The 11,697-nt window shown below is 37.6% G+C and overlaps 1 protein-coding gene across 1 annotated transcript in view; it reads right to left on the minus strand.

Moving 5' to 3' along the window:
- TAOK1 (TAO kinase 1) overlaps positions 1-11,697 on the minus strand; it is a 178,512-nt gene that overhangs the window by 77,124 nt on the left and 89,691 nt on the right. The window contains exons 4-7 of the mRNA XM_032279350.1: positions 7,216-7,317; positions 5,512-5,557; positions 4,879-4,975; positions 2,635-2,748 (exon numbers count right to left, since the gene is read on the minus strand). Of these exons, the coding sequence (XP_032135241.1) occupies positions 2,635-2,748; positions 4,879-4,975; positions 5,512-5,557; positions 7,216-7,317 (359 nt within the window). The remainder of the gene's footprint in view (positions 1-2,634; positions 2,749-4,878; positions 4,976-5,511; positions 5,558-7,215; positions 7,318-11,697) is intronic.

Consider the following 11,697-nt stretch of genomic DNA (forward strand, 5'->3'; position numbering starts at 1 on the left):
CCCACTCCATTGGAGTACAGTGGCATGATCATGACTCACTGCAACCTCGAACTCCTGGGCTCAGGTGATTCTCTCACTTCAGCCTCCCAAATAGCTGGGACTACAAGCACATGCCACCATGTCTGGCTAATTTTTTGTACTTTTTGTAGAAGCAGGGTTTCACCGTGTTGCCCAGACTGGTCTCAAACTCCTGAGCTCAAGCAATTCACCTGTCTCAAAGTGCTGGTATTACAGGCATGAGCCACTGTGCCTGGCTGCCTTTTTAATAGCAAATATTCATCACCAATTTCTAAAAAGGGAAATCACTAAGAACTTTTATTAGCTCAGAAAACGCCCCCCTTTTTTTGTAAAGGAAGAGTACTTTATCTAGACTAGGGTTCTACATAAGAAATTTCTGGTCATCTAGAGCAGTAGTCTTCAAATTTTAAAAATTCATTTATCTCCCAGAATTGATAAAAACTATGTATCCCTTGTACATTTTGGGGTTGAGATCTACATTTTATGTATTTAATGGCTGCAAAAGATATAATGGATAGGATATACAAATACTGTATATTGTATGTATGCTTTAAAGATATTTAAAACTTGGAGATGTGGAATTAGTTCACTCAATTAATTAAAAACAATACCTATATTCACAAAGCTATTGGAACAAAAAAAAAGAAAAGAAAAAACACTGCCTTATAACATAATCAGCAGAGCCAGACTTCATGGTCATTATCAATTAGACACATATGAATCACTTCCTGTCAGGAAAAGTCCAACTTCAATTTTCTTGTTTCTTTTTTGAGATGGAGTCTCATTCTGCTACCCAGGCTGCAGTGCACTGGTGCCATCTCGGGCCACGGCAACCTCCGCCTCCCAGGTTCAAGCGATTCTCATGCTTCAGCCTCCTGAGTAGCTGGGGCTACAGGCATGTGCCATCACAACTACCTAATTTAACATCTGGCTAATTTTTGTGTTTTTAATAGAGATGGGGTTTTACCATATTGGCCAGGCTGGTCTCAAACTCCTGACCTCAGGTGTCCGCCTCTGCCTCCCAAAGTGCTGGGATTACAGGTGTGAGCCACTGTACCCGGCTTCAATTTCAATTTTCGCTGCAAAGAAATACGTTAATATGTTCCATGACTGCCATCTCAGTTCTATATTCTACACTAGAAAAATAAGAAAGGGGCTGGGCATGATGGCTCAGCACTATAATCCCAGCACTTTGGGAGGCCAAGCTGGGCAGATCACTTGAGGTCAGGAGTTCGAGACCAGTCTGGCCAACAAGGTGAATTCCTGTCTCCACTAAAAATAACAAAAATTAGTTGGAGGCAGAGTTTGCAGTGAGCTGAGACCATGACACTGCACTCCAGCCTGGGTGAAACAGCAAAAATCTGTTTCAAAAAAAAAAAAAAAAAAAAAAAAGGAAGAAGAAAGGGTGGCATGAGTAGTAGTATTAGGGGAGAAAAGATAAAAGAGATAACTGATAACAAAAAGGAAGAGATGACTGGAGAGGCACATGAGTTTGTGCCCCAACCCTTCAATATTTCTCATAGATGGTATACATTCTAAAAATTTCTCTCTTCTGTGCCTCTAAGGCATATATATCTCAGAACAATGCATCACTGTAATATTCAGGATGGGTGAGAAGTCTTTCTTTTATAAAGCAAGAAAAAGGACCAAGTGGGAAAGAAGGGCCTAAGTCACCACTCTCAGCACATATAAAGAGGACATATATGGAAGTTAAAGATCTGAAAAATTATTTCCTTAAAACTTGCTAATAAATACATAATAAATTATTTATAGAAGAAATAAGATGATGTCTGGGATTTGTTTCAAAATTCTGGGTGGCAAGGGATGAAAAGGAAGCATATAGAGCAGAATTGGCCATGTGATAATGTTGCTGGTTTGGGTGACTGGTATTTAAGTATGTAATGATGGTATCATTCTTTAGTCTACTTTTATATATGTTTGACAAAATCAACTACTAGTCTTTAAGTACTCTTAAACTGAAGATCAGTGATACATAGTAAATATAAAGAAAGCATACAAATTAGAATTTAGATGTCTGCCCCTACTGAATTTTATTTAATTTTTTTCATTCTCACATCCAACATATGATACAGAGAGTAATACAAAAGCAAATGTGCCCAGGACAAAATGAAAACATAGGGAGATGTGGCTGAGCACAGTGGCTCATGCCTGTAATCCCAGCACCTTGGGAGGCTGAGGCGGGCAGATCATGAGGTCAGGAGATCGAGACCATTCTGGCCAACATGGTGAAACCCCATCTCTACTGAAAATAGAAAAATTGGACAGGTGTGGTGGCACATGCCTGTAATCCCAGCTACTCGGGAGGCTGAGGCACGAGAATCGCTTGAACCCAGGAGGTGGAGGTTGCACAGTAAGGTACTGCACTCCAGCCTGGCTACAGAGAGAGACTCAAAAAAATAAAAAAAAAAACAAAGAAAGGAAATATAGGGGGATACAAGGGCAGTATTCTAAATCTATATTTAAAACTTAGTATAATGTTTAAAGTAAAATGTTTAAAATAGTATTATATTTCCAGGAAAAGACATCTGAAAAAAGTACAGCTACACATTGCTTATTTCAATTATGAGGATCAGTACCAGATAGAACTATTCTTACCAATATGGTGTTCCCACAAAGGAATTGGCAGGTGATGCCATGGAAGCAGATCCAAAGTCAGCAAGTTTCACCTGGCCTGGTTCTGTCAGAAGGATATTTCCTGCTTTGATATCTCTAGGTTTAGGGAATAGAGAAAATTACTTTTCTTTCCCGCATTAGATTATGTTTAAAATGATAAAAAAGAAAAGAAAAATTCTTAAGACAGAGAAGGAGAAATAAAAATAATTAAATCCTGCAGTAATCTCAAAATTGGGATAATGACAATGAATATTCAAATTAGAGAACAAAAAAACTACAGAATTCAAATAAACATACACTAACAATTTTCTAAAAGAAAAACAGCAGTAAAAAAAGAACATTAGTTCATTGTAACATATAGTTGGCATATTTTACTTTCTGTTTATTGGCAGAACCAATAGTTTTTAAAAATTATTGTAATTAGCAAGCAACCTCTTCATCATATGTAAGATTTCTGAATATCCATACTTAACGTAAAAACAAAAAAGGAAAATATAAAACAACCTTACTCTCCAAACTTTTAAAAAAAGACTTATTCAAAATAAATAAATAAAGATGTATTCATATCATTTCCAAACTTCAGCATAGTTCTCCTAAATATAAAACAAAACTGGAATATATGGATAATGTAGTATCAATTATCCCAAATTTACTTTCAAACTTATTTTTCTGCAATAGCAAACATACTGTCCATATAACCTAAGAAAATTAGTTATTTATATGTAAGATCATCTGTCTAATTAGCATTATAATATATACTTAATCTTTCAAAAATTAAAATAGAAATTAAAGTGCTGAATTTCCAAGCACTTGTTAATTCTTACGATAGTATTTTAGTGTATAACATGAAGTGAATCTGTTTTTCCTCCATTTGATTTTTTTAAATGGAGAGGTATCTTAAATTTGAGAAAACCTTAGGTTGAAATTCCAACTATGGCACTCACTTATTTACTGGCCTGTGGATATCTCTCAGATCTTATCCCCATGTAAAAAATTAATAACCCATTAACTTGCAATGACTCTGTTGCATAGTTTAATATGTACTGCCTGGTTCATATATATAATCAAAAAATGCTAACTGTCTTCTAAAACAGCTAGGACCAATACCATTGCCAAAAATACATTATAAAATGTTTTAACTTCAAAGTTACTATCCATTAACAAGGATTATCAAGGATCACAGTTCAAAAGCATAAAGAGTCTTAAGCAGCTTTCATTTTTTTCTTTTCTTTTTTGGGACGGAGTTTTACTCTGTTGCCCAGGCTGGGGTGCACTGGCACCATCTCAGCTAACTGCAACCTCTGCCTCCCGGACTCAAACAATTCTCCTCCCTCAGCTTCATGAGTAGTTGGGATTACAGGTGCCCACAACAATGCCCAGCTAATTTTTGTATTTTCAGTGGAGACGTGGTTTCGCCATGTTGGCCAGGCTGATCTTAAACTCCTGACCTCAAGTTATCCTTCAAAGTGCTGGGATTAAACATGTGAGCCGCCGCACCTGGCCTTAAGCAGCTTTTATTCGTCCATGTCATGGAGTCAATGGAATAAGTCTGTCATTATCAGTTACCAAGAAGACAAAAGATCTAGATTTAGTTCTAGCTCTAATCTATTCGGCTTTGCAACCTTTAGGAAATTATAGTCACGAAATGAGACATCAGTAATTTTACCTGTAAAATGAGAAAGAAAGACTGTATGATTCTCTAATGCCCATTCCAGTTTGCAAATTAAATGATTCTACAACTAAATTTCTACCAGAAATCCGAAAAGTACACATACTTTTACAAGGTCCAGCAGCACATATAGGTAAAGATAAAAATGATCCTGGCTGGGCATGGTAGCTCACGCCTGTAATCCAAGCACTTTGGAGGCCAAGGCAGATGGATCACCTGAGGTCGGGAGTTCAAGGCCAGCCTGACCAACATGGTGAAACCCTGTCTTTAAAAAAAAAAAAAAAAAAAAATTTATTAAAAAAAAAAAAAAAGATCCTAAAGAGATCAAGTATACCACTACGTTCATTTTAAGACGTGAACAATATGAGCTTATACTATTTTATTTGAAATAGTATAAAGAATATGAAGAATATGAGCTTCATATATATAAAGAATATGAGCTTATACTATTTTATTTGGCTATAACCAATAAAAACTTCAGGGTTAATAAATTCTAAAGTTGATAATTGCAACAAGCTATTTACTTATCAAAATATGCTAATTTCCAAAGCACTTACCTATGGATCATGGTATGAGAATGTAAGTAGGCTAATCCCTGGAGAGCACCATGTGTAATTGCTGCTATTTCCACTTCTTGTAATGGCTTTTTGTGAACTTAAAATTTATTTGAAAATAATTAATACACAGAACACTTTTGTTAAAAGAAATACATATCTAATACATAGGGCAATTTTTAAAAACTGATACTGAGCAAGAAGAAATTTCCCAAGATGATAAAGATTGCTAAACTTTATAATTTGTATGCAATTGTGCCAGCTGTTAAAGTACAGTTCACAGCCAATTCTTCTCTTAGCTAACAATATTAAATAATTATTTGGTGACGTAAAAACAATAGTGACAGAGTTCTCCCTTTATTCTCACTTTGTTTTGAACAGGAGGCGCAGAATGACAGAGAATTCAGAAAAAATATTTGTAAAGACACAATGAGAAAAATAACTATTTTAAGCTACTATATAACATATAATATTTAATACAGACAACATATACCACACTGAGAATTTGAAAAAGATTAAGCGTTCTGCTCTTTCTGTAAAGCTTAGCATTATTTGGTATTATCATTTAAATAATGTCTAACTAAATTATCATTTTATTCTATGAATACTTTTTTTAAATAATCAAAGGAAACTTACCTTCTAGTAAATCTGAAGCAGATCCTAAACAATATTCCATTACAAGCTACATGAAAAAATTATAAAAGCATTAAAATATATTATTGTAAAGATTCTATTTAAGATAAAATAAGCTCACACAGGAGATCAAGAAGATAGTTTGAAGTAAAACTCTAGTCACCATTTACCTTAGAAAATACAGTTATACATTACTCAGAATAATATATTTTTTAAAATTCTTAATAAAAAATAGTTATGTATTCAGTGATTTGTTAAATGCATATATAAAGTCAAACCAATGATACATTAATCTTTTAATAATGCCAACATATAATCACTTCTATAAGCTGTGTATTTCATATATAATTGCTAATTAAAATTGTAAAGAAATGCATATATTCCATTACTACTAACTTATAGTAACAACATTGCTCATTGTTAGGACACAGAAAACTGTGTTCTCTAGAATTATATGTGTAGTCATCCCTTCACATCTATGGGTTCTAGATTTGTAGAGTCAACCAAATATGCATCAAAAATAATTGAAAAAATAAAAAGTTACAATATAACAATAAAAATAATACAAAATCCAATACAATATAACAACTATTTACATGGCATTCACATGTGGTATTATAACTAATCTACAGATGACTGAAAAAATAATAGGCAGATGTGCGCAGGTTATGTGCAGATACACTCCATTTTATATAAGGGATTTGGTATCCTGGAGGGTGGGTGTCCTGGAACCAAATCCCCCACAGATACTGAGGAAAAACTATACAAAGCTTAGATTACAGCTGTTTCTTTGAAAGCAAACACAAAGCACCTCCTGCGTGCCAGGTGTTTTTTACATAGTAACCAATTTAATCCTCAGAATAACCTTATGAGGTTCTATTAGTATCCTCAGGATGGAGAACCCTGAGAGGCAAAGAAGTTATCTGTCTAATGTTACTGCTTTTTCTTTAATCATAGCCTCAATTTTACAAGTCACCACTACCACCACCAAAACAAACTGGATAAAAATGCACCAAACGCTACAAATCTACATCTACAGTAAATATACTCAAATGATACTTAGCTGTGGCTTATTATTCAAAATAAGGGGCCACTCCTGGTAACAAAAGGGCAAAATTAATTTCTACTTCTTATAATAAAGTGCAGAGCCGGGCGCAGTAGCTCACGCCTGTAGTCCTAGCGCTTTGGGGGGCCGAGGTGGGTGGATCACCTGAGGTCAGGAGTTCAAGACCAGCCTGGCCATCATGGTGAAACCCCATCTTTAAAAAAAAAAAAAATAAAGTGCAACAATTCCTTATCTTTAGTATTAATCAGCCAAGGAATCATAATCCATTCAAATTTCACCAAGATCTTTCTAGTTAATTGCATGATAGTACATTTATGTAAAAAAAAAAAAAAATGCTAACTTTCAACCTCAAGTAACATGATTGTTTTCACAATGTTTGAATGGTACTATTAAAACTGTCAGAGGACATTTTATCACACACAAAAGTCAACAGAATTCTAAAATATCTCTGCAGTAAGACTTGCAAAAGTTCTCTCTTATTGCCTATAAGTTCTAGGAAATATTGCTCGTTTTCTTTCAGTATGAACTAACATTTCAGGTGTTTTAGCATGACTTTACACAACCAGTATGAGACAATCTGAATTAATTCACTATAAACCAAAATCAGCTAAAATTGCAACAAGGGGAGAGCAAATACCAACCCATGCTGTGTGTTCACGTAAATAACAGCCTTTGTATTCTATACTGTTGGGATGTTTTATCCTTTGTAGAAACTTGACTTCCTTAATAATATCCTGCCATTTCTGTGGGGAGAAATAGGTAAAGAATTATGAACAGGGCTTTTCCTCAGAAAGTTATATAAGAATACAAGTAATTACTAAATTGAGAAACGTTAACAAGAACATGCAACTTTGCTTGGTTTTATTTACTGGCAGGGTCTCACTCTTTCACCCAGGCTGGAGTGAAGAGGCATGATCATAGCTCACTGCAACCTCCATCTCCTGGGCTTAAGTGACCCTCCTACCTCAGTCTCCCAAGTACCTGGGTCTACAAGCACACACCACCAGGCTTATCTAATTTTTCTATTTTTTTGTAGAGATAGAATGATTTCATTATATATCTAAGACTGGTCTCAAACTCCTGACCTCAAGCAATTTACCTGCGTTGGCCTCCCAAAATGTGATTTGTAATTTTTAGATAAAATGTCAAAATTAAAAAGTTTAAAGAAATTATATTTATATGGACATATCTTGATTTACGGCACTTTGCTTTATTGTACTTCACAGATATTATTATTATTATTATTACCAAATTGAAGATTTGCAGCAATCCTATGTCAAAGCAAGTCTACCAGCACCATTTTCCCAACAACATGTGCTCACTGCATGTATGTGTATCACCTTTTGGTAACTCTCACAACATTTCAAACTTTTTCATCATTATTATTATACCTGTTACGGTGATTTGGGATCAGTAATCTTTGACATGACTATTGTAATTGTTTTGGGGAGCCATGAACTGTGCCCATATAAGATGGTGAATTTAATCAACAAATATGTATTTTGACAGCTCCACAAAACAGCGGTTCCCCCGTCTGTGTTCCCTTTCCTTGGGCCTCCCTTATCTCTGAGACACACTGTTGAAATTAGGCCATTAATGACCCCACAGGGACCCCTAAGTGATCAAGTGAACAGAATACTCACACATCTGTCACTTTAATTCAAAAGTTACAATTGATTAAGCTTAATGAGAAAGGCAAGTCAAAAGCTGAGACCGGTCAAAAGCTGAGACAGGCCAAAAGCTAGGCCTTTTGTGCCCAACAGCCAAGTTGTAAATGCAAAGAAAAAGTTATCAAAGAAAATTTAAAGTGCTAGTCCAGTGAATATGTAAATGATAAGAAAGCAAAACAAGTTTATTGTTGATGTGAAGAAAGTTTTAGTGGCCTGGATAGAAAATCAAATCAGCCACAACATCCCTGTAAACCAAAGTGTAATCCAGAAGAAGGCCCTAAGTCTCTTTAACTCAAGAAAGGCTGAGAGAGGTGAAGAAGCTGAAGAAGAAAAGCTGGAGGCTAGCAGAGGTTGCTTCATTAGGTTTTAGGAAAGAAGCCATTTTCATAAATTAAAAGTGCAAGGTAGGCCTGGCACAGTGGCTCACGCCTATAATCCCAGTACTTTGGGAGGCCAAGGAGGGCAGATCACTTGAGGTCAGGAGTTTAAGACCAGCCTGGCCAACATGGTGAAACCCTGTCTCCACTAAACATACAAAAATTAGCCAGATGTGATGGCGCATGCCTGTATTCCCAGCTACTAGGGAGGCAAAGGCAGGAGAATTGTCTGAACCCAGGAGAGCAGAGGTTGCAGTGAGTCAAGATTGTGCCACTGCACTCCAGCCTGGGCGACAGAGAGAGACTCTGTCAAAAAAAAAAAAAAAAGAAAGAAAAAAAGAAAGAAAAAGAAGGAAGGGGAGGGAGGGAGGAAGGAAGGAAGGAAGGGAGGGAGGGAGGGAGGGAGGGAAGGAAGGAACAAGTGCTGATGTAGAAGCTACGTGCAAGTTATCCAGAAGATCTAGCCAATGTGTCATTGATGAAGGTGGCTACATTACGCAACAGATTTTCTTTTTTCTTTTTTTTTTTTTTTGAGAGTCTTACTCTGTCACCCAGGCTGGAGTGTAGTGGCATGATCTCAGCTCACTGCAACTTCTGCCTTCTGGGTTCAAATGTTCCTCCTGCCTCAGCCTCCCTAGTTGCTGGGACTACAGGCATGTGCCAAGACACCTGGTTAATTTCTGCATTTTCAGTAGAGATGGGGTTTCACCATGTTGGTCGGGCTGGTCCCAAATTCCTGGCCTGAAGTGATCCACCCACCTCGGCCGTCCAAACTGCTGGGATTACAGGTGTGAGCCACCATGCACGGCCAACAGATCTTCAGAGTAGATGAAATAGCTTTATATTGGAAGAATATACCATCTAGGACTTCCATGGCTACAGAGCAACTATGAAATGCCTGATTTCAAAGCTTCAAAGGATGGGCTGACTCTCTTGTTAGGGGCTAATGCAACTTGTGACTTTAAGTTGAAGTCAATGCACATTTACCATTCCAAAAGTCATACTCTACCTGTGGTTGTTCAATGTAATAACAAAGCCTGGATGACAGTACATCTGTTTAAGCATGGTTTAGTGAATACTTTAAGACCACTGTTGAGACTTACTGCTCAGAAAAAGATTCCTTTCAAAATATTACTGGTCTTTGCCAATGCACCTTGCCACCTAAGAACTCTGATAGAGATATAAAAGGAGATTTATGTTGTTTTCATTCCTGCTATCATCCATTCTGCAGCCTATGAATCAAATAATAATTTCGACTTCCAAGCCTTATTATTTAAGAAAGTCTATAGCAGCCAGGCACAGTGGCTCACGCCTGTAATCCCAACACTTCGGGAGGCCAAGGCAGGTGGATCACCTGAGGTTAGGAGTTCAAGACCAGCCTGGCCAACACGGCAAAACCCCATTTCTACTAATGGTGCAAAACTTAGCCAGATATGGGGACACATGTCTATAATCCCTGCTACTCAAGAGGCTGAGGCAGGAGAATCGCTTGAACCCGGGAGGCGGAGGGTGCAGTGAGCCGAGTAAGCACCATTGCAGCAAGAGCGAAATTCCTTCTCCCAAAAAAAAAAAAAAAAACCCCAGAAAGAAAGAAAGGCTGTAGCTGCCATAGACAGCAATTTGTCTGATGGGTATGGGCAAAGTAAATTGAGAACCTTCGGGAAGTAATTCACCATTCTACGTGCCATTAAGAACATTTATGACTGATGGGAGGGCAAATCAGCAACATCAACAGGAGTTTGGAAGAAGCGGATTCCGATCCTCATGGATGACTTTGAGGAGTTCAAGATTTCAGTGAAGGAAGTAATTGCAGATGTGGCAGAAACAGCAAGAAAACTAGAATTACACATGGAGCCTGAAGATGTGACTAAACTGCTGCAATTTCATGATAAAACTTGAGTGAATGAGAAACTGCTTTTATTTTATTTTATTTATTTTATTTTTTTAAAGATGGGGTTTCACCATGATGGCCAGGCTGGTCTTGAACTCCTGACCTCAGGTGATCCACCCACCTCGGCCTCCCAAAGTGCTAGGATTACAGGCGTGAGCCACTGAGTCCGGCCGAGAAACTGCTTTTAATGGATGGGCAAAGAAAGTAGTTTCTGAATATTACATGAATTTAGTTGAGGCTGGGCACAGTGGCTCATGCCTGTAATCCCAGCAGTTTGAGAGGCCAGAGCGGGCCAATCACCTGAGGTCCAGAGTTTGAGACCAATCTGACCAAAATGGAGAAACCCTGTCTCTACTAAAAATACAAAAATTGGCAAGGTATGGTGGTGCATGCCTGTAATACTAGCTACTCAGGAAGTTGAGGCAGGAGAATTGCCGGAACCTGGGAGGCAAAGGTTGCAGTGAGCCGAGATTGTGCCATTGCACTCTAGCCTGGGGAACAAGAGCAAGACTCTGTCTAAAAAAAAAAAAAAAAAATTTAGCTGATAAAGGAGTGATAGGGTTTCAGAGGACTGACTCCAATTTTGAAAGTTTTATTGTGGGTAAAATGCTGTCAAACATCATTGCATGCTACAGAGAAATCTTTTGTGAAAGAGACAACTGATGGGGCAAAAGGGCAAACTTCACTGTTGTCTAATTTTAAGAAATTGTGACAGTCACTCTAACCTTCAGCAACCACTACCCTGACCAGTCAGAAGTCATCAACATCAAGGCCAAGATCCTCGAGCAGCAAAAATACTATGACATGCTGAAGGCTCAAATGATCATTAACATTTAAAATATTTTAAAATTAAGGCATATACATTGTCTTTTTTAGACAGTGTTATTGCACACTTAATGGACTACAGTATAGCATAGACATAATTTTTTTTTTTTTAAAGACGTCATCCAGGCTGGAGTCCAGTGGCACGATCTTGGCTCACTGCAGCCTTCACCTCCTGGGTTCAGGCCATTCTCCTGCCTCTGCCTCCTGGGTTCAAGTGATTCTCCTGCCTCAGTCTCCTGAGTACCTGGAACTACAGGCACGTGCAACCACACCCAGCTAATTTTTGTATTTTTAATAGAGACAGGTGTTTCCCCCATGTTGGCCAGGCTGGTCTCAAACTCCTGACCTCAGGTGATCCAC

Source organism: Sapajus apella, unplaced genomic scaffold, assembly GCF_009761245.1.
Source record: "Sapajus apella isolate SASKATOON/1434 unplaced genomic scaffold, GSC_monkey_1.0 scaffold12, whole genome shotgun sequence".
Classification (NCBI taxonomy): Eukaryota; Metazoa; Chordata; class Mammalia; order Primates; family Cebidae; genus Sapajus; species Sapajus apella.